The following is a 24,114-nucleotide window of genomic DNA, read 5'->3' as shown; positions in this document are numbered from 1 at the left end:
CACGTTCAGTGAACGTTATCGCTTAATATAGATCAGTTTGTTTAGATTAGCATTATAGTAGCAGTTGCTTTTAGTGAACATGCAGTAGAACTGAATACTTAATTAATTTCCATGGAGTATAGAACAACTTTGTTTAGATCCGCCCAGTTCCATTGTATGAATGAAGCCAAAGTACAGTTCAGTGCCTACTAAAGGACACCCCAGAAATGTTAGATGAGGGAACAACATTGCCACCACTGATGGCAACAATGCTGCAGAGGAAAAGATTCTGCAATAACACCAAAAAAGAGAACATGAATACTAGCAGTTACTTAACATGCAGTTTTCAAATATAGTCGATCAAAACCAGCAACACCTATTTACTTCCGCCGAGTTTACGAAATCCATTTTGCGACCTGGTTTCCAACACTTGATACTCCAGGTTTAGCACAGAAAACCTAGTATGATAAAACATCTGTTACAAGTCACAGGACCTAGCTGCTGCGGAGATGAAAAAAATGTTGTTGCGCTCAGCTTCTAGTGAAGAGCAAAGCTGCGATAGAAAGTAATGCATAGTAACAAGTTAACAACTAAGTTGCAGTAAGAATTTGCATGATTTAGAAATCATGTCACATCAAAATTAGTTCTGATTTCCTTTTTTTTTCATTTAATTTACACAAGCTAGAAAATAAGCCACACCAGAGTGAAAATGCACACCTAATTTAGATTAGTAACCAGACACAGTACAGTTTAGTGCTCAGTTCTTCACTGCTATACTACGATATACTAACAACGGAACAGGAGAACTGCTTCATAACAATTAACAACAAGAAAATAATTCAATTTGCATAATCAGGAACTCAATTTTTTTTTGGAATGCTAGGTAAAGGATAAGAAAGTTCTGTAATCTAACATTATTCGTTGTATGCTCAAATACAGATCTACTGCGAAAGCAACCTAGAAATTTCAGTCAGTCAAAATTCAGGTAGGAGAATGATCAGACAGCTCAATCAAAACAAAAATTAAAATACAGTGGGGGATCCTGAGGGATCATGTTATACCGTGCGGGTTTCATAAAGGACAGTAACATTTCTTTACCGTCTATGTTCACGCAGTAACAGAAGAGATAATCCACAATATAATATTGCTGTAGAAGAGATACTTGCAAAAATAAATGGAAACGAAGAGGTGAAAATCCAAGCAATTTAAACATAGATATTTACTCTCATTCACCCCATATCAAGAGCTAACAAGTGAAATAACGATTAGTACTAGATGCAGCAGATAGATTAAATATCTAGGTTCATTTATACAACTAGGCATTACCCACTGGAAGGTTGCTTGGTGCTACATGTTCTACATGGCTAACCAACATTGTTCAAAGCCAGATGTAAAAAAATACATCGTTCAAAGTTACAAAAAAGGCATGCTACAAATAAGAAAATAAATCTGAGGCGGATGCATGACTTATCTAAGCCACTGCCCATATCTAACAACTGAATTTTGTGAAGGCAGTAGTTACATGATTGGACCTGAACAGACTTTCAGTGACCATCTGACAGGCAGTCCGCAAAACAGGGAATATAATGTTGAACGCGGCATAATGTTTTAGCAATGTCCATATCATGCACTTCCCGGTTATCCATATCATATGAGATGGTCTTCTTCCCGTTAGTAAGGAAAATCAAATTACGATCTGGATGAATTGCAAACATCTCATAGAACTCGTCATATTTGCAACTATGCCTTCCAAACAGCTCCAAAATGTTAACACTATGCTTCAAGGTCCACTTTGCTCTATCATAATCCTCAAGAACCCAAACAGAGAGTCGGAAAACATTAGGATCATCTATACACCAAGCATACAAATGTCCCTGAGACTGTCCAATGGAAAAACACTGCATTCTCGTTGGCACGTTGCCTGGAATATCAATTTCCTTCCAAACCTTCCCCTCTGTGTCCACTGTGACTATTGAACCTTTAACGGTACTCAAATGCATAGTGCCCTTCATGAAGACAGATTCCGAAAAACCGGAGACGGTAAAGGGTTGGTTGCTCTGCAGCACTGTCCACCTTCCAGTGTCTGATGAATAGATGGTCACTTGTGCCGAGTAAAAAAGGTGCAAGAATACCACGAAACGGGAGGGGCTGGCTGGGTCGAAACCCAGATACTGTTCATCTTCGTTTGTCTCTGTCCATTCTACAGGACAAGGAGGCAACTCAGTCCACTTCTCAGTCGCAGGATTGCACACAAGAAGATTATACTCATCTCCACCGGAATGAACTGATTTCCAGCATCTACAGAGGATAAGGCCACCGCAGCAATGTTCGGGGTTGACAAGTTCATAGCTCTTGCGCAAGAAAGGGAGAGAGGGGTCGACCATAGGCGGGCCTCTCCCAGACAAATTGCGGAAGTTTACACCCAGCCTGCCGTGTGGGCGGTGGTGGAAGAAGCCTGTCAGGGTCTGAGGACACCTCTTGCGGACTTGGTGGTCGGAGCACAGGGCAAGCCATGGTTTGGACACACATTTGAAGCGGCAGAGCGACCTATAGGGCACCCGAGACAGGATGTCGACGAGGGGCCCCTCGGGGAGGCTCCCCAATGGCTGCTGCTCCTGCTCGTCCTCCTGCTTCTGCTTCTTCCTCATCTACAAATGGGGGGGACAGCACACAGCTCAATCCAGTTTCCCGGTTGCCTCTGGTAGATCGAAGATCCAATAAAGAAAGGGCAGCGGAGCAAACCTCAGACGATGTCTCGGTGGTGGGGAACGGCGGTGGCGAGCCGGATTGAGCCATGGGAGCGTCCTTATCGCGGATCAGTGCCTCGAGGCCGTCCACTCGACGGCTGGCGGCGCAGGTCACCGGCTCGCCGGCACGGTTTTGGGAAGTGGAAGAGAGTGACCGAGCGTGTCACTGGATGACTGGAGTACCTTTGGTTTTCTTTCGAGAAAGAGTAGCTTCTCTTCAAAGGTTATTTGCCCCTAATAAAAAAAGGTTATTTGGATAATTTTGAAGTACACTCTCAACTTCAATATAAAAAAAACACAATAATCAGGCCAGTCAGTTCCAAAAACTCATAAGCGAATCATCATTTTTTTTTTCCTTTTACGACAAAGGTTTAAGGAAGTTTTTCTCACGAGACCAGAACCGCTCACTTACTAGCGTTTGATGGCATTTCTTACATTCAGGATACACATCAACACATGACAATGCAGGTACATCAAGTAAAGAAGTCATTACATGCAACCTGATAGTCAATGTACAACAGCAGAAACGGAGAGATATGACAAAAAAAAGACACGTTTAAGTTTGGTTTTGGTGCAAACGACTCGGCCTTATATCATTTAACAACGGAAATACAATTTTTCTCATCGAGGCTATGCGGATCACTTCTGTTAGAGTGAATGCAATGACTGGCCCTCTCTCATTTCGAACTTTTGGTTCAATTGACTAGTGCAAAGTCTTTCACGGTATCAGAGCCAAAATGTTCCAAGTTCAGGATCCTCGCGCGCAGTATTAATTTTTTTTAAAAAAGGTTCTGCGGTATGCACCAAACCCACGCTGCTACGGACTAAGCGCGTGTTTGGTTCATGGATAAATATGTATGGGATGGGATGGGATGGATTTTGGGGGATGGGTGGCCCAAATTAGATGATCTCATTTTCTGTTTGGTTTCACGCATCTAAGGTGGATGGGATGGAATAAGTTTAATTAATGATTGATAAGAAAAGATAAGTATGCAATTAATAGAGCGGTTAACCCGTAATTAACAGGTTCCTCGCGATGGAGGCCAAACCTAGCGAGGCCGCCGCCCGCTCGGGCCTAGCAAGGTTGCCACCGTCGAGATTGGGTGCGGCACGGATTTGATTGAGCCCACAGCTCGCTGCGCCGTGACCGTGGGAAGGTAGCCAACCTGAGCGATGGCCAGCTCGCAGCTGCATAGTTGGAGCGGCGGCACATCACACCATGGTCCAATCGGAGCAGCAGCCGGCCTTGGACGGGGTGGTGGCACGACGACGAGCGAAAGGGAGAGATAATTAGGCTGCCATCCACAAAATTAGAAAAGGTGGACTGAGAGGTTCGACCGATTTTGAGGGGTCCACCATTTTTAGGGAATATTCCCTTAGGTGGATGGACCATCCCTCCTACTTTACAACCAAACACATGCAAAACAAGAACCATCCCATCCCTCTTTTGGTCTAGAACCAAACACACGCTAAAATAGCCTAGATGGGAAAGGGAAGTTAAATATAAATATAATGCTAACCTCTTTTCATTAATTCGAGTTTTTGGGATAACTAGTGCAACAATTTTATAACTTCAGCAACAACAGATTAGGTGAGGCAACGAATATGTTGGATTGATCACAAGGCCGTCCCCAACCACCTTCTCCTCCAGGACCTTAATGCGTATGCCAATGGCTGTGAACTATGAGGTCATCATCCATCTTTCTCGAAATAGGCTTTCGCTCCACTATATTATTATAGCAACCAACCGATACAACAAGCACGCTGGAGCCGTAGCACAACCAAAGCCCAAAAGAACAAAAGAGAAAGAAAAAAGAAAACAATGCCAACGACAAGAACAAAGACGACTCGCCACCGCTGCGCCCTCCGGAGAATTCCACCACACTCCAAGCACACGGAAGCGTCGCATATCAGGCAACACCTTCAACAAGGAAAGAGACGACAACGCCGCTCTGCCCGGACTAGTCCTAGGGTTTCCCTCGATACGCGGAAGGGATTGGGGAAGAGGGACAACCGACGCCCTTCAGGAAGGTAGGGTGACACCCGCGAGTGTCACCGCGTCGGTGTCGGGCATGCCGACCAGGGTTTCTCCCGCCCACCAAACCCACAAATCCAGACGATTCAACGTGCTCCGCCTAACTTGCCACCCACCAGCACACGCCACCGCGGTTTTGAAGTCATCCTCCATCTTCTTTAGGAGAGTATCGGCATTGCACAGTTTTCTATGCAATTAGAGGTTTTCAAAAGTGTTGCTACTATATACTAGAATAGTTAAGCATTTTAAGCCTAGAATTGTACATGCTGTTTATTTTCATATATGTGTAAGTTTCGGGGGCCGCTTCGGAGGCGACAACTGAAGATGCTCTAAGCACTCGTCATTACATCGGTTCCATTGAACACCATTCAAGGATTTTTCTCTCTCTGAGTAGAACTTCGGTATTTAAACGTCCATGCGGGCCATGCCTATTGAGCAAGTTTTCTTTTTTAACTGAACCCAAATCGCTCATTTACGAGCGTCTGACGGCATTTCTTACACTCAGACCGCATTTCAAATTTTCAATGCACTAGTGTGGAAAAATACGGCACACTGTGCTAGCACTTCAAATAAAAAAAAACATTAGTGCAGTGGGATAGTAAACGTAAGGAACATCCGGAGTACGGTAGATGTGTCAAAATGTCACTGTTATTTTCCGCACAGCTCACCAGAATTTATCGAGGCAAAATACTTGGGGACAACCATTGAGTACCCAATGAAACAAAGGTACACATCCAAGTCCACATAACTTCTTTAGAAAATTTAGCAGTTTCGAAAGCCATGCTCAGATTGTCACATCTCAGGATCAACTTTGATCAAACATAGAGCAACGAGATCATTGCCCAGTTCTATTGCATAAATGAAGCCAAAGTACAGTTCAGTGCATACAGCTCCTAAAGGACCGCATACTAAACTCATGAATATGGGTATCGTTGTACTTGTACCATATGGCTAACGCCCTCGATCAATATCATATCATAGTTAAATGGTAGTAAGATATCTGCATTAATTTTATTTCATTCTAAAATCGTGTGCTAAGAACTAGTAACATCAAACTACCTAGAAATAATAACATATGATTAATTGGTAAGGTTGCACACATTCAATGAGACTATGAGGCAGATGTAGTCATATAGACACAAAGAGAACAAATTAAATGGTAGCCTAAGTCAAATTTAAAACATGGGGTCTTCAACCATAGTCGATCAAAACCATCAACTAAACAAAATAGTGTTGGGAATTATCGTTCTCTTTAGGCTCATACAAACTTATTTACTTCCGAAAGGTTTACAAAATCCATTTTGTGACCTGATTTCCAACAATTGATGCTCCATGTTCAGTATAGAAAACCTAATATGATAAAACATCTGTTATAACTTATAAGTAACAGGACCACGGTAGCTTTTCTGCTGTAGAGATGAAAGAAATGTTGTTGCGCTCAGCTTCTGGTGAAGAGCATGGATTGCGATAGAAAGTAATGCACAGTAAGAAGTTAACAACTAAGTTGCAGTAAGAATTCGCATGATTTACAAATCATGCCCACATCAGATTTACCTCTGATTTTTTTTTAACTTTACACAAGCTGGAAAAAAAAGCCACACCACAGTAAAAATGCCTTATGTTAGTAGCCAGACACAGTACAGTTCAGTGCTCAGTTCATCCGCTGCTATACTAACATCGGAAAGGGGAAACCCGCTTCATAACAATTCACAACAAGAAAATATTTCAATTTGCACAATCAGGAACTCAATACAAAATTTAGAATCCTACGTAATGGACAAGAAAGTTCTGTAATCTATCATTACCTGTAGGGTGCTCAAATACAGATATACTCCCAAAGCAACCTAGAAATTTCAGTCAGTCAACATCCAGGTAGGAGAATGACCAGACAGCTCTATCAAAACAAGAATTACAATAGACTGGGGGATCATGTTATTCTCTTTCATCTGGAAAGTACGCTTTCCCCTAACCAAAATACACTGGGGGATCATGTTAAGCTCAATGTTGTTTGACATAATCAGTGGAATACCATGCAGGTTTCATAAGGGATGCTGACATTAACCGTCTTTGTTCATGCAGTAAAAGAAGAGATAATCCACAATACAATATTGATGTAGAAGAGATAAGCATTTCAAATTTTCACCACGTGGATAAAAACAGGGGGAAATCAATATTTAACTAGCACGCCGTACACACAAGATACATATACTTGCAAGAAATAAATGGAAATAAAGAAGTGAAAATTCAAGAATTTAAACATAGATAAGTACTCTCACATTCATCAAGAGCTAACAAGTGACCACAACGATTAGTACTAGATGCATCAGATAGATTAAATATCTAGGTTCATTTACAACTAGGCATTACCCACTGGAAGGTTACTTGGTGCTACATATTCTCCATGGCTAACCAACACTGTTCAAACTTCAAAGCCAGATGTGAAAAAATACATCGCTCAAAGCCACAAAAGGCATGCTACAGATAAGAAAAGAAAATTGAAGCACATGCATGACTTATCTAAGCCACTGACCATATCCAACAACTGAACTTTATGAAGGCAATATATCCATGATAGGTATGTGAACCTGCACAGACTTTCAGTGACCAACTGATGGCCATTCCGCAAAACAGGGAATATAAGGTTGAACACCCCATAATTTTTTACAAATGCCGATAACATGCACTTCCCGGTTATCCATATCATATGAGATAGTCTTCTTCTTCCCGTCAGTAAGGAAAATCAAATTACGATCTGGATGAATTGCAAACATCTTATAGGACTCATCAGCTTTGCGATCATGCCTTCCAAATAGCTCCAAAATGTTAACAGTATGCTTCAAGGTCCAATTTTCACTACCATATTCCTGAAGTGCCCAAACAGAGAGTTGGCAAGTATTAGGATTATCCACATACCAAGCATACAGGCATCCCTGAGACTGCCCAATGGAATGATCCACACAGCTCTGTGGCACATTGCCTGGAATGTCAATTTCCCCCCAAACCTCCCCCTTTGTGTCCACTGTGAGTATTGAAGGTTGAGAAGTCAGCAAATGCATAGTGCCATTCAAGAAGACACATTCCAAATAACCCATGGTACGAGGTCCGTAAATCCAGCCGCTCTGCACAACAGTCCACCGTCCAGTGTCTGAAGAGTAGATCGCCACTTTGTTCCAAAGGTTCAAGAATACCACGAAACGGGAGGGAACGGCAGGGTCGAACCCCAAATACTGTTCAGTTTCGGTGAACAGGTCAAAGAGGAAGCGCAGGTCAAATTCTGTAGGACAAGGAGGTAACTGAGTCCACTTCCCAGTCGCAGGATTGCACACAACAAAAATATACCCATTATTACCGGTATGGCCTGACTTCCCGCATCTACATAGGACAAGGCCACCACAGCAATGTTCGAGGTTGACAACTTCATAGTTGTTGCGCAAGAAAGGTAGAGAGGGGTCGACCATAGGCGGGCCTCTCCCAGACAAATTGTTGAACTGTACACCATCCTTGCCGCATGAGTAGCGTTGGAAGAAGCCGGACAGGGTCTGAGGACACCTCTTGCGGACTTGGGGGTCGGAGCAGAGGGCAAGTCACTGCTTGGACACACATTTGAAGCGGCAGAGCGATCTGTAGGGCACCCGAGACAGGATGTCGACGAGGGGCCCCTCGGGGAGGCTCCCCAATGGCTGCTGCTCCTGCTCGTCCTCCTGCTTCTGCTTCTTCCTCATCTACAAATGGGGGAGACAGCTCAATCCAGTTTCCCGGTTGCCTCTGGTAGATCGAAGATCCAAGAAAGAAAGGGCAGCGGAGCAAACCTCAGACGATGTCTCGGTGGTGGGGAACGGCGGTGGCGAGCCGGATTGAGCCATGGGAGCGTCCTTATCGCGGATCAGTGCCTCGAGGCCGTCCACTCGACGGCTGGCGGCGCAGGTCACCGGCTCGCCGGCACGGTTTTGGGAAGTGGAAGAGAGTGACCGAGCGAGTCACTGGATGACTGGAGTACCTTTGGTTTTCTTTCGAGAAAGAGTAGTTTCTACAAAGGTTATTTGCCCCTAATAAAAAAAGGTTATCTGCATAGTTTTTTATGGTATCAGAGCTAAAATGTTCCAGGTTTAGAACCCTCTCGCGCAGTATTAAAAACAAAAAAAAAAGATTTCACGGTCTGCACCGAACCCACGTTACGGACTAAAATAGCCTAGAAGAAAAAAAGAAGTTGAATATAAATATAATGACTAAGTCTCTTTTCTTAGTTCGAGTTTTTAGGATAATTAACCAGTGCAACAATCTTATAACTTCAGCAGCAGTAGATGAGGTGAGGCGACAAATATGTTGGATTGATCACAAGGCCGTTCCCAACCACCTTCTACCCGAGGACCTTAATGCGTATGCCCAATGGCTGTGAATTTTGAAGTCATCCTCCATCTTCTTTAGAGCAAGTACAATAAAATCCTGTTAGCTAGCTATAAAAGATAAAATATTATTTTTTTACTTAGTTAGAGGAGTGAGAAGAGGAGAGAGGATGTAAGTAGGCTCTTATGCAAGAGCCATCTCTTGCACGTAGTCTTAGGCACTTTGTGAAAGTGAAGGGTGAGTCATATTTTGAAAAAGTAGTACATTTTTAGAGTCAACTATTGTATATGGTGACTATAAATTGATTATAGATAACATGACAAACCACAATAAGCAGCTGCTACACTATTATTCTTACTCTTAGGAGAGTATCATCATTGCACAGTTTTCTATGCAATTAGAGGTTTTCAAACGTGTTGCTACTAATGTACTAGAATAGTTAAACATTTTAAGCCTAGAATTGTACATGCTGTTTATTTCATATACGTGTAAGATTTTATTTTCTTTATTACTTTCATGTTTTGTTTTATTTTCAAAATAAGGCATTCAATACATGTGATCCACGACAAGCCTTAGGGCTTATGTCACCAGAATTTTGTAAATGAACCGACCATCTGAACCGATCATCTTGAGCAGCTCTCCATGTCATGCATATCTTCTACTCCACCTCGGGCTTTGGTCCCGAGGTTTTCAACATTGTTTCCTCCTTTACACGTTGACAATGTCTACCAACATCGCTATCGTTCACGACCGGTGATACTACTGATCCTGTCAGTCATCAAATGCACCAGGTGGTCCTTCTAGCTATGCGGGCTAGAGGTTTCTTCTCCGGTGTCTCATCACCGTTGATTCCAGTCATCGTCTCGAAACCACCATGCTGAGCACCCCTCACACAACTATGTGATATCAGCTTCGTTGAGTAATTTTTGAACCATTCTAGAAAATCATTAATTATTTGTGTTTTTTATTCAAATCAATTTTTTAGTCTAGACTTTAGGTGTACTCACTTCGTGATGGTAGCATGGATTCTATTCAACTCATTTGAGTGAAAAACTAGCAATATGATTTATTTTGCTTGAGGGTGAGATGTATGTAATCTATTTTGCCGCTGGTAAGACTCGATACTTTGCATTAAAAATGGCCACAAGAATCCAACGCAGAGCCTGCAATGGCCTACTTTTCTATATACTTTTTCATCAAATGTCTCAATAATTAGTTCTTGACCGAAACATCTTGAACAACCCTCCGCCCCTATGTCTTCTATGCTGCCTTTGACAACCCACTCATTTGCCGGATCCGAAATTGTTATCTTCCCTACGTGTTGACCATATCCACTAGCACTGCATTGCCCTCACCCATGGCCGGTCTTTCCACTGAGGTGATTCCCATAGCCCTATGGGCTAGAATTCCTTCTCTGGTGTTGTCGCTGATTTCAGCCTACTTCTCAAAACTAGAATGTGTTCGAGTACCGTTCCTATTTTGTGTGTGTGTGTGTGTGTGTGTTTCTTAGAAGTTTCTAGAACATCATTAGTTATTTGTGTGTTCCTGGTCGAGTAAAAATGTTACTCTAGACTCTGAATGCAACCATTTCACGATTGTAAGCAGGCTCTCTTCAACCCATTTGGGTGGAAAACTAGCTATATGGGGATGAACCCCGCTACCCAGAGGGGTAGCTGCGCACGCATGGTCCATCTGTCGCGTATCTAATGTCGTCTGTTTGGTTTCCTTGGGATGGAACTCACACCCACTTTCTTCTAACCCAAAGGCTCAATCCTCTTATTCTGAACCACTCAGTCCGTCTCATCTCTCCATCTCCTCCTCTCCACTAGCTGTTACTAGGGGTGGACACAAAGCTCAAGGGTCGAGGCTCGGCTCGAGCTCGACAAGGCTCGGCTCGGGCTCTGTTGGGGGAATGACCCCCGGTATGCCAAAGGCATGCCAAACCGGATGGTTTGAGCCATCAAGATACCGGTTTAATGTTTATACCGGAGCACAAAGATAAGTGTTCGGCTAAGTAAAGCTCAGCCGGTATCCCCAAGAGGGGTATACCGGAACCGGATAAAGAAGACACCGGGCTACCGGTAAGAAGAGCATGTCGGCAGGACTGGTCAAAGATTCTCTTCAGAGCTAGAGGACAAAGATGAGCTAAGCAAAGTAGCTTTAAACGAAGCCCTGGCGCCAAAGAGGAAGATGACGCTGAAAGAAGCCGGAGGACGTCAGCCTCCCTGATTAAAGAAGACCCCGACGTCATCTATGATTAAAGTTACTTTGTAAAGTAGTTTGTTCAGTCAAAGATGCCATTAGGGTTTCTTGCTCTGTAAGCCACCCTCTCCCCTATATAAGGAGAGGGGGCACACCCGTATCCGGGATGGTCGATCTCTAGATGAACCTTGTATCCAAAAACCTGTATCCTGTTGAGATCAATGAAGAGAGTGATCTAGAGCAGAGTTCTTCCTTGTTTGTTTCTTCTTGTATCACTGCCTTTGGCTGAGTTCTTGAGGAAAGCATCCGGAAGTTCATCCCATCTAGTCACAAACCCTCCCCCGAATCCTCTTGCGCCCATTCGGCCCCAACTTAAGCCATCCATGGCACCACGACGACAGTTGGCGCCCACCTTGGGGCGAGAAGTGGCGCTTGCTGGAGTTCACATTCGGGCGGGCATCGTCGACGTCGCCGGCCAGCGCACGGTGTCCGCGCTGGTGCAGCGCATCTACGCCATGGACTTCATCAACGACAACGCAGGCTGCTTCGCCAACGGTGGCATCTTCCCCAAGAACGGCCGCATCATCGAGTTCGGCAGCCACCGCATCTACTTCGGCACTGTCCCTGTGCGCCAGCGCCCCTCACCGGTGCTGGTGGCGCCAGATCCGCCAAGGTGGCAACATGCTGGCCGCGCCCCCGGCAGCGTGGAGGTGATGATGGCAGGCGTGGTCGGCGCCGGCAATGAAGCTGTGGAAGAAGGCGCTGGGCGTGCGGCATCAACCCGTGCGGCCAAGCCACCGCTGGAGCGCGACGCAGGCGCTGCGGGAGCATCGTCAGCGCTACCGGAGACACCGCTCCAAGCGGCGATGAGCGTCCTCGCCACGCCCATCGCGCAGAACATCGACCCGGCGGCGGCTCAGGCGGAGCTAAAGGCGCAGCGCCAGAAGCTGCTCGAGAACGGCAAGGACGTCGTCAGGGCGCAGCGCGAGCTGAACCTAACCATACGTGAGTATAACGCTGCCCATGGCTTTGCTTCTGTTAGCGCTCATGCTGCTAGGATACCGGAAAACCGGCTTAAGGCTCGCAATCTAGATCAGGATTTGCGTAAGGAAATTCTTGCCGGCAAAAGTGTCTCTGCATCTGTGAGCATCGTAGAGAAACCTAAATACAGTAGCCCGGATAAAACTATAAAAGCTGCTAAGGCTGCGGTAGAGCTGTGTGAATCGCTTTCCGGGGACGCTCTGGCAAAACAACAAGAGCGTGTCCGGGAGCTGCTTGAAACCATTGAGCAGCAAAACGCTGAGCAGCTTGCTAAGCTGAACAAGGCTGTGGCTTCAAAATCCGCGCGTTCAACAAAGAATGCCGGTAGCAAGTCCCATGGGCAGGCCTCATCCCCCCATCCGGACAGAAGAAGAGAAAAATAGATGAATGCGCAGCAGATGACTGTGTATGATCCGGTTCTTGGCGGAAAACAATAAGCCGGGCAACACGATGCCGGTAGAAAAAGCCAAGGGGCAGACAGAGGCTACGCCAAAGGAGGCTATGCCGGAAACAATCATGCCTGTAGACACGAAACCGGGCAAAATTATCGAGCTGCAAGGGCAGCGTATGACGAGGAGGAGATGGATCCCCCAAGGTACCGGCAAGCAAGGGCCGCGGTACCGGAGCATGATGACGAGGTTGATTCAACAAGACCCGCAGCATACCGGAACCCATTGGGAGAACGCCTGGGAGAAAGATATACCTAGCAGAACGGGATGCGAGGCACCATCTGGATAGAGTATACTTGTCGGAAATGATCGAGGCACAAGGTCCTCCGGGCCCAAAGTGTTTTGGTCCAAGGATCATGAAAGAGGGACCACCGGTTCACAACTTCCAGTTGCCCCGTGATACAAAAACGTATGATGGCACCACTAAGCCGGAAGACTGGCTCGCGGATTACGTGACCGCGGTATACGTCGCTGGTGGCGGAGGAACTGTAGCTGGAGGAGGAAACCGACGTTGGGCCGTGAGAATCATACCATCATTCTTGGTGGGACTGGCTCGAATTTGGCTAAACAACTTGCCGGCAGGGAGCATAAACGGTTGGTTGGACTTTGAGGAAGCTTTTGTGAGTAACTTCAGCAGCACATACCGGAGGCCAAACAGGCCGCAGCAGCTCGCCCTGTGCGTACATCACCCAAATGAAACAGACCGGGATTATCTGGCCCGGTGGAACACCACAAGGAACTCCTGTGAAGGGGTGATAGAGGCGCAAGCCATTGCTTGGTTTAGCAGTGGGTGCAAAAGAGGTTCGCCGTTGTGGCAAAAGCTGCAGCGGAACATGCCGACAACGCTGACGGAAATGATATGTGTGGCGGATAACTATGCATTGGGAGACCCGATGCAACCGGCAGTTCAAGCTGAGCCGGAACAATCAAACCCGCCTCAGCAGCGCCAAGAACAACACCAGGATAACCGGAACAACAAAAGAAGGGAAGATTTCCCGGATCGAAGGTACGGTCCGCAGCAAGTTGCTGCTGTACAAGAGAACTCTGAGGCCAGCGGCAGTCAGAGGCAAAGAACCGGATCGCAGCCATGGGCGGGTCCTAAGAAACAGTGGGTCGAAAAGAAACCCTGCGGCCAGAAAAAGAACTGGCAAGAACCTGTGAAGTACACCATGGAAGCCGCCATGGATCAACCATGCCGGTGGCACACACCAAATCCGGCTCACCCGTCAAATCATCTGACAAAGGATTGTACTTGGACCAAGTACTTGATGCTTAAGGGAGCAGTAAAAGATGCGCAAGCACAAGGGTGCTCCACCATGCAACCACCATCTCAAGATATGCTACGACAGCATCAACTACCACCACCACCGCCGCTTACCGGGGCAAATGCTCTATCGGTACAGCCTCAGCCAAACCGGCAACAGCAGCACCAGCAAGTTAACCAGGTGGGAGAAGGCAATGGCCAACTGCCTCCACCGGCACCTTTGGGCCGGAATGTTTACCATGATCCAGATATGTGCTGCGTTGTGTTCGTCACTGAGCCAACCGACAGACAGAGCCTACATCGCCGTTCTATGGAAGTGAACGCGGTGATGCCGGTGGTACCAAAATACATGCTGTGGTCAGATCAAGAGATCTTTTGGTCGTTCAAGGATCACCCCAAGATAATGCCTAACCCGGGTGGCTATGCTCTTGTCTTGGACCCAATCATGCAAGGGCCAAATGCTCGAGTCAAATTCAGCAAGGTGCTGATAGACAATGGGAGCAGCATAAACATCATGTACCGGCACACCATGAATATGCTGGGCATAACAGAAAACATGCTTCAGCCAACTCGTACAACTTTCCATGGAATCGTTCCGGGCCTGTCCTGCGCGCCGGTTGGAAAAGTCTGGGTGGATGTGTCGTTTGGAGGACGTGATAATTGCCGGGTTGAAAACCTTGAGTTCGAGGTGGTGGACTTAGATAGTCCTTACCACGCGTTGCTGGGGAGATCGGCATTGGCTGCTTTCATGGCTTCAACTCACACGGCCTATCTCAAGATGAAGATGCTGGCACCTCGTGGACCCTTAACTGTGGTGGGAAACTACAAAGTCTCACTGGAAACCGCTTCAGCCGGATCAAATCTGGTAGAATCGCTGGTGATTACAGAGGAAAAAAGGAGAATGCAAACTGCTGTTGCGCTGACTCAGTCCTCACAGCTGAGCTTAGCGGAAATGAGTGCTAACTTGTGCGCACCGGCATTCAAGCCGACAAAAGAAACAAAGGACATTGTGCTGGACCCGGCTTACCCTGAGCGCACCGTTCGTATCGGTGCCGGCATGAATGAGGCATAGGAAAGCGCGCTCGTCAGCTTTCTCCGTGAGAATCGGAATATTTTTGCCTGGTCTACTGATGACTTGGTAGGTGTTCCGAGGGAGCTGGCTGAGCACTCTTTAAATGTCCGGAAGGATGCGAAGCCGGTGAGGTAGCCGCTGCGCCGGTTTGCTGAAGACAAGAGAAAGATCATTGGAGAAGAGGTGACAAAGTTGCTGGTTGCCGGCTTCATCGTGGAAGTACTGCACAGGGAGTGGCTAGCCAATCCGGTGCTGGTCGAAAAGAAGAAAGAAGAGAACCTGGAAGCAAAAGCTCCAAAGGTGTGGCGCATGTGCATCGATTACACCAACTTGAACAAAGCTTGCCCGAAAGACCCTTTCCCTTTACCCCGGATCGATCAGGTGATTGATTCCACTGCTGGTTGTGAACTGTTGTCTTTCCTGGATGCTTATTCCGGTTTCCACCAAATACCCTGAAAAAGGAAGATCAAATAAAAACTGCGTTCATCACCCCGCAAGGGGCTTACTGCTATGTCACTATGCCTTTTGGTTTGCGCAACGCTGGTGCAACGTACCAGCGCTGTATGCAAAAATGCTTGTTCGATCAAATCGGAAAGAATGTGCAAGTCTATGTGGACGATGTCGTGGTAAAAACCAAAGTAAAAGAAACCTTAATTGATGACCTCCGGCAAACATTTGATAACTTGAGAAGATTCCGGATGAAACTCAATCCGGCAAAATGCACTTTTGGTGTCCCTGCCGGCAAACTGCTAGGCTTTCTCGTGTCAAGCCGGGGCATTGAGGTCAATCCGGTAAAAATCCGGGCAATCGAAAGAATGACGATACCGCGCGATCTCAAGGACGTGCAAAGTTTACCGGAAGCTTGGCATCACTAAGCCGGTTCATAAGCAGGTTGGGAGAAAAAGCTCTACCACTCTATGCTCTCATGAAAAAATCAGATACGTTCGTCTGGACCCCTCAGGCAGACGCGGCGTTTAAAGAGCTAAAGACAATGCTGGCCACAGCGCCTATATTGGCTTCACCTCTAGAAAGGGAGCCTATGCTATTATACATAGCTGCAACAAACCGGGTTGTGAGTGTAGTGGTTGTAGTTGAAAGAGAAGAGGAAGGAAAAACCGTCCAGAGGTCGGTATACTACCTGAGCGAGGTGCTCTCCCTCTCAAAACAAAACTACCCTCACTTCCAGAAAATGACTTATGGCGTGTTCATGGCCGCCACAAAGCTTAAGCATTACTTTGAGGAGCACCCCATGAAAGTGGTGAGCGAGGCACCCATTTCCGATATCATGTGCAACAAAGATGCAAGCGGAAGGATTGCAAAGTGGGCAATCCAGATATCACCATATGTACCGGTGTACGAAAGAAGGGATGCCATAAAATCACAAGCTTTGGCTGATTTCCTTGTTGATTGGGCGGAAATGCAATACAAGCCGCCGGATCAAAAAATAGAATACTGGAAGATGCACTTTGACGGATCCAAACTCAAAGAGGGTCTAGGTGCCGGTGTGGTGCTTACCTCACCTAAGGGAGATCATCTCCGGTATGTTTTGCAAGTACATTTCAGGGCATCAAACAATCTCGCCGAGTACGAGGCTCTGATTCACGGACTTAAGGTCGCAAAAGAAATCGGTGCGCACCGGATTATTTGCTATGGAGATTCAGATCTTGTGGTGCAAAAATGTTCCGGAGATTGGGACGCAAAAGATGCCAACATGGCCTCGTACCGATTTCACGTGCAAAAGATTGCCGGCTTCTTTGAGGGCTGTGAATTTCACCATGTGCCACGAGCGGAAAATCAGGCCGCGGATGCTTTGTCCAAGCTGGGCTCATCTAGGCAAGAAATTCCTCCCGGAATAGCCTTGGCACACTTAAGAGTACCATCGATCAAACTAAGCCCGGACTCGGAATCAATTTTCGTACCGGAATCACATGTGGTACCCATGGATATCGATGAAGGGAACCCGGGGACTGTTCCGGCAAGCTCGGGGACTGTTCCGGCAAACTCGGGGACTGTCCCGACAAGCTCGGGGACTGTTCCGGTAAGTTCGGGGACTGCTGCGTCCATACCGGAAGAAACAATGCTGGTGGACAACATGGAGATAGACGTACCGGTATTTCTGGTTCGAGAGGCACCATCGTGGGTTAAACCTATTAAGGAATTCCTGATCAACGACACCTTGCCGGATGACGAAAATGAATCCAAAAGGATCCAGAGGAGGTCCAAAGCATACACCATCATCAATGGTGAGGTGTACAAGAGAAGTGTTACCGGTGTCCTTCAAAGATGTGTGGAACCGGGAGAGGGAAAAGAAATGCTCGAGGAGATTCGCCAAGGAGAATGTGGGCACCATGCTTCATCAAGGGCGCTGGTTGCAAAGGTATTCCGGCATGGGTTCTATTGGCCCACTGCTTTGGAAAATGCTGAGGATTTGGTAAGAAAGTGCAACGGGTGCCAGAGGTACGCCAAGCAAAATCATACCCCAGCATCCGGTTTAAAAACCATACCGCTAACTTGGCCATTTGCTGTTTGGTGCCTTGACATGGTTGGCCCATTCAAAACTGCAAGGGGCAATATGACCCACATCTTGGTTATGGTAGACAAATTCACCAAGTGGCTAGAAGTGAAGCCTATCGCAAAGTGTGATGCGCGCACAGCGGTGAAGTTCTTAAAAGATGTTATCTTGCGGTATGGCTACCCGCATAGCATTATCACTGACAATGGAACCAACTTTGCTCAAGGTGAGTTCAAAAGATTTTGTGAGGATAACAATATCCGGTTGGATTTGTGCTCGGTGGCACACCCACAAGGCAATGGCCAGGTGGAAAGAACAAATACTTTGGTGCTTTCCGGTATCAAACCGAGACTCATCGAGGCAGTGGAAAAGTCACCGGGGTGTTGGATCGATGAGCTACCCTCAGTGCTATGGAGCATAAGAACAACTCCAAACCGGTCCACCGGATACACTCCATTCTTTATGGTTTACGGAGCAGAAGCGGTCATACCAACCGACATTCTCCATGACTCACCAAGAGTGCAGCTCTATACCGAGCAAGAGGTAAAAGAGGCCAGAGAAAACGATGTGGACTTGCTAGAAGAAGCAAGAGAATTGGCATTGGCAAGAACAACCATTTACCAGCAAAACCTCAGACGCTATCATAGCCGGAAGGTTAACCCGAGAGTATTTCGGGAAGGAGATCTTGTGCTACGCCTAGTGCAGCGCACTGAAGGCCGGCATAAGCTTTCACCCACATGGGAGGTTAAAGAAGCCCTATAATTATTATTTTATTATTATTTTCAAATGCCCCAACGATTGTCTTTGGGCTGGAGTAATTTAGACTAGTAACTCTAAGTTAATACCTTCATAGTAGGTAGTAACTTATATATGGTGTCATGAATTGTGTCATTTATTATGTTATAGACTCATCTTGCTTTGGGGTGTGATGTTATGGTAAAATAGCTAGTAGTTACCACCTCATTTTTTTTCATTTATTGGCATGCCATGTCACCAAACATCTTGAGATGTGTGATGTTACTAGCTAAGGCTGGCCATAGTGCTAGTATCATAGGTAGTATCATGCATACTAGGCCCACAAAAATGATGATGTGATATGTAATTAAGGAGGAGAGATAAGATTAGAGTAACATAGGTGAATACTATATCATAGCGCACGTTACGAGAAAAGTACATGTCAAATAGATCATGTACTCCCTCTCTCACAGTTTATAAGGCACGCGCGTACCCCTAGGTCGTAAATTTGATCAAGTTAACATTAGTTATATGTTATAAAAATTATATCATTAGAAAGTTCAGATGTTCTATTTTCTAATGATATAATTTTTATATTATATAATTTAAATTATATAGGTTAAATTGGTGACCTAGGGGTACGCGCGTGCCTAATAAACTGTGAAGGAGGGAGTACATAGATTTACAATGGAATTCTACAAAACAATAAATTTAGAAGTTTATGATACTACTCTATGATACCACCCACTATAGAGATAGTATCATAGACAAGTATCATATGCATGATACTAGTACTCCCTCCGTCCACAAATAAGTGGACACGCGCGGTTTTCAAGAGACTTTAAACTTTTTGTAAAAAAAATCCCTCATTCCTTCAGTAAATCTTCGCATTAACCAAGAAAATGCTTTGATTTAGGCGCTAATAAATGTTGTGCATGCTAGTAACCAATAAAACAACATTGAGAAACCAAAAATGATTAATGAGAGCTGAGATCAAGGCATGCACTAAGGACATAAACGTAAAAAAACATACCAAGAAGTCTAGATGTACACTTATTTGTGAATTTTTGAGAAGGCTAGATGTCCACTTATTTGTGGACGGAGGAAGTATATTTTTTTTTGAAGATGATGAAGTATATGATACTATGCACTATGACCAGCCTAAGTTACTTCCACTATGAGTTGTCTTAGCGGTCTTCCCCGTCTCCCATGTTCTCTATCTGTCACCGACAACCGCTTGGTCGTCGTGTCCAACTTGTTGCCTACCCTGCGTGGCGACATGTCCCTCAACCATGCCCAACCAGCGTTTTCATCGCCCATGACCAGTGATATTGCCATACTGCCTCCTCATCCTGCAGAAACCACCTCTATGCTCGTTTGCCACTGCATCAAGTGAATCCCTCTAGCCTGTCGCGCAACTGGACACAGATGATTCCGGCATGTTGAGCTTGAACACCCCTCTCCGTCTCATTGGCACATATTGACTGACTTTGGGAAGCCCGAAATCAGTTGACTTTGAGTCAGTATGTGGGAATGAGACCCATGTCAATGAGGAGCTCTCTCATTTCCCCCCACCAGCTCTCGCCTTGCTACAGTTACAGGTCGTTCCCCGTTCTTATCCGGGCCGATCCGAAGCCCCTCCACCGGAGTAGCCGGCCGGAGACGGTGGAGGTGGTGCGCCGGCGTGTATAGGTGTAGTCTAGGTCCTCTCCTTTTCCAGTTTTTAGGATTACCCTTGTGGATCTTGGCGTGATGCCAGTAGTTAGGAGATGGGGGCTCGATCTGATCGGCCAGATCGAGCTCAGGCTAGGGTTCCTCTTTTCTGGCTGGATCTTCCAGTGGCCGGAGGTGCTGGCAAGGAAGAGGAGCACCATCTTCGTCAATAAAGCCGGCGGACCTGCTGGTGCTGTGCTGGGAAGGGGAAGCTTCACTCTTTCTCTGCCTCTGTCCTGCCGTGGTGGCGAGGGGAGGTATGGGGGTGAGGTTCTTCTCGTTCTCCGTCGGTTCCTTCTTCGGTGGCGACGGCGATTCGTCATCGATTTGAGCATCCAAGCTAGGGGCAGCGCTGCCTCTGCTATCTTCGGCCGATATGGCGGCCAACAATCGACAACCTCCTGGAAGGAGGCTCTTCTTCATCCTCGCGGCTGGAGCTCGGCATCTTGTCGCCATCAAGTGGTTCGTCCCCGGTGGTGTCCAGGTGTCCGGCGGCGACGGATCTACGCCGGAAAGGGGTGTTCGGGCGTCTGCGCCCAGTTCCTCGGCGGCGACGCCATGAGGACGCCGGCGTCTGGTGGCAGAGGCTTCCAAGGACCTGATTGCTTTTCTATTTTTAGTCCTAGGGTGGTTTTTGCATTTTGGCAGGCCTTATCTTCAAATATAGGTTTTTTCAGTGCAAGTGATGTAATGGGGCCAGCCTGCATACTTGTTTTTTTTTTGAACATAAGAGGGGTCCGGAAAGACCCCGATGCTGCATTAGAAAGACGTCGGTGGAATACATCTTACAAGCAAGACCCCCGAAAAGTAAAACATTACAACCAGGGTCATAGAAGTTACAGAAAACACCCTGTATCTGAAAAAGGAAAAGCAATCAAGGACAGGGCTACGAGCTGCTCCGTCTCCACCGCGACATCGACGCAACCAAGCATGATCATCTGCTTCACCACCGGGTACTACGCCACTTGGGGTGTGATACGTCTCCGACGTATCGATAATTTCTTATGTTCCATGCCACATTATTGATGTTATCTACATGTTTTATGCACACTTTATGTCATATTCGTGCATTTTCTGGAACTAACCTATTAACAAGATGCCAAAGTGCCGATTCTTTGTTTTCTGCTGTTTTTGGTTTCAGAAATCCTAGTAAGGAAATATTCTCGGAATTGGACGAAATCAAAGCCCAGGGGCCTATTTTCTCACGAAGCTTCCAGAAGTCCGAAGGAGAGACGAAGAGGGGCCACGGAGGGGCCACACCCTAGGGCGGCGCGGCCCCCCCCTTGGCCGTGCGGCCCTGTGGTGTGGGGCCCCCGTGCCGCCTCTTGACCTGCCCTTCCGCCTACAAATAGCCTCCGTGACGAAACCCCCAGTACCGAGAGCCACGATACGGAAAACCTTCCAGAGACGCCGCCAACGCCGATCCCATCTCGGGGGATCCAGGAGATCGCCTCCGGCACCCTGCCGGAGAGGGGAATCATCTCCCGGAGGATTCTACGCCGCCATGGTCGCCTCCGGTGTGATGTGTGAGTAGTCTACCCCTGGACTATGGGTCCATAGCAGTAGCTAGATGGTTGTCTTCTCCCCATTGTGCTATCATTGTCGGATCTTGTGAGCTGCCTAACATGATCAAGATCATCTATCTGTAATTCTATATGTTGCGTTTGTTGGGATCCGATGAATAGAGAATACTTGTTATGTTGATTATCAAAGTTATATCTATGTGTTGTTTATGATCTTGCATGCTCTCCGTTACTAGTAGATACTCTGGCCAAGTTTTTGCTATTAACTCCAAGAGGGAGTACTTATGCTCGATAGTGGGTTCATGCCTGCATTGACACACAGGACGATGTGAGAAAGTTCTAAGGTTGTGTTGTGCTGTTGCCACTAGGGATAAAACATTAGTGCTATGTTCAAGGATGTAGTCACTAGTTACATTACGCACCATACTTAATGCAATTGTCTGTTGTTAGCAACTTAATACTGGAAGGGGTTCGGATGATAACCTGAAGGTGGACTTTTTAGGCATAGATGCAGTTGGATGACGGTCTATGTACTTTGTCGTAATGCCCAATTAAATCTCACTATACTCATCATGATATGTATGTGCATTGTCATGCTCTCTTTATTTGTCAATTGCCCAACTGTAATTTGTTCACCCAACATGCTGTTCGTCTTATGGGAGAGACACCTCTAGTGAACTGTGGACCCCGGTCCAATTCTCTTTACTGAAATACAATCTACTGCAATACTTGTTCTACTGTTTTCTGCAAACAATCATCTTCCACACAATACGGTTAACTCTTTGTTACAGCAAGCCGGTGAGATTGACAACCTCACTGTTTCGTTGGGGCAAAGTACTTTGGTTGTGTTGTGCAGGTTCCACGTTGGCGCCGGAATCACTGGTGTTGCGCCGCACTACATCTCGCCGCCATCAACCTTCAACGTGCTTCTTGACTCCTACTGGTCCGATTAAACCTTGGTTTCTTACTGAGGGAAACTTGCCGCTGTGCGCATCACACCTTCCTCTTGGGGTTCCCAACGGACGTGCCAACCACACGCATCAAGCAAATTTCTGGCGCCGTTGCCGGGGATCTGAAGAAAAGCTACACCACAGAGATCTCTAACTCCCACGTCAACTTTGCGCCAGCAACAAATTTCTGGCGCCGTTGCCGGGGAGATCAAGACACGCTGCAAGGGGAGTCTCCACTTCTCAATCTCTTTACTTTGTTTTTGTCTTGCTTAGTTTTATTTACTACTTTGTTTGCTGCACTAAATCAAAATACAAAAAAATTAGTTGCTAGTTTTACTTTATTTGCTATCTTGTTTGCTATATCTAAAACACAAAAAAATTAGTTTACTTGGATTTACTTTATCTAGTTTGCTTTATTGTCTTGCACTCTATATTAAAATACAAAAAAAAAAAAATTAGTTACTTTTGTTACCATGTCTAGCTCTGAACCTGTTACTTCTTCGCCTGAAGAATTAGTCTTCACTTTTAAACAAGGGGATGAGGAGAGTTTTAAGGATGCTTGGTCTAGAATTTTTACTTCTTATCGTAAAACTGAACCTCAAATGACCCTAAGTCTGCTCCTCAGTAATTTTTATTTTGGTCTTATGGTTCGCTATAGATATGCTTTGGATACTTTAGTGGGAGGAGATTTCCTTCATTGCAATGGGGATCAAGCTTTTAATGCCATAAAAAAGTTGGTTGCATCACATGATTCAGCTAATAACTTTGATTCAGTCCTCACTAGCATTTATAGTAGATTAAATAATCTCGAGATAAGTACATCTCGCTTGAATGATAATTATTGCCACGTTCGTAATCGTCTTGAACAAGTCTTAGTGAACTCTAAACTCTCAATGTGGGATCCTGCTGTTAAAATTGTCATCGGTGATCGAACTCTCCACGCCTACTGTGATATTATGTATGAATTTTGCCTTATGCCTGAAAGTATTTATAAATATTTGAAACTTTGGGGAGTCGAGGAAGGAGGAGAAGAAATAACTCTCATTGATAACTCTACTATAATTCCTAAAGGAATAGCCGCAGGTGTGCATACAACCATTCTTGGAAGAACAATATCCATTGATTATCTTGTTGTTGAAACAGGAAAACTCACACTCGGAAGATCCCTGCTGAAACTATTGGGAGCAGTTATTGATGTTGGAGAAGGCACTCTGAAATTCACCTCTATACCGGGGGAAACTCATACATTTCCTAAACCAAAGGGAAAGAAAAACAATAAGAAAGGTAAGGGTAAAGCCCAAGGTAATGTTGACACTTCGTTTCTTGATAATACTTGATACACACTTTCTGCGCCTAGCTGAAAGGCGTTAAAGAAAAGCGCTTATGGGAGACAACCCATGTTCTTACCTACAGTACTTTGTTTTTATTTTGTGTCTTGGAAGTTGTTTACTACTGTAGCAACCTCTCCTTATCTTAGTTTTGTGTTTTGTTGTGCCAAGTTAAGCCGTTGATAGAAAAGTAAGTACTAGATTTGGATTACTGCACAGT

The 24,114-nt window shown here is 45.9% G+C and overlaps 1 protein-coding gene and 1 pseudogene across 1 annotated transcript; both read right to left on the bottom strand.

The window, feature by feature from the left end:
* Positions 1 to 1,233: 1,233 nt before the first annotated feature.
* LOC127347945 (putative F-box protein At1g19160) lies at positions 1,234 to 2,924 on the bottom strand. The gene is made up of 2 exons (XM_051374076.1): positions 2,722 to 2,924; positions 1,234 to 2,627 (listed from the first exon to the last, which is right to left on the bottom strand). Exons 1-2 carry the CDS (start codon positions 2,773 to 2,775, stop codon positions 1,524 to 1,526), a joined length of 1,158 nt encoding a protein of 385 aa, XP_051230036.1. The 5' UTR covers positions 2,776 to 2,924; the 3' UTR covers positions 1,234 to 1,523.
* Positions 2,925 to 7,004: 4,080 nt separating this feature from the next.
* LOC139830103 (F-box protein At5g07610-like) lies at positions 7,005 to 8,742 on the bottom strand (annotated as a pseudogene).
* Positions 8,743 to 24,114: the final 15,372 nt, after the last annotated feature.

The sequence above is a fragment of the Lolium perenne genome, chromosome 1 (genome assembly GCF_019359855.2).
Source record: "Lolium perenne isolate Kyuss_39 chromosome 1, Kyuss_2.0, whole genome shotgun sequence".
Lineage (NCBI taxonomy): Eukaryota > Viridiplantae > Streptophyta > Magnoliopsida > Poales > Poaceae > Lolium > Lolium perenne.
Note: the sequence above shows the minus strand (reverse complement) of the source record. Positions and strands in the feature narration are given on the sequence as shown.

Bases quoted from the DNA above. Each gene is read 5' to 3' on its own strand.
- LOC127347945 (XM_051374076.1), bottom strand. From the start codon at position 2,775: ATGGCTCAATCCGGCTCGCCACCGCCGTTCCCCACCACCGAGACATCG. The intron at 2,628-2,721 runs GTTTGCTCCGCT...CCCCATTTGTAG, and splicing joins CCACCGAGACATCGTCTGAG to ATGAGGAAGAAGCAGAAGCA.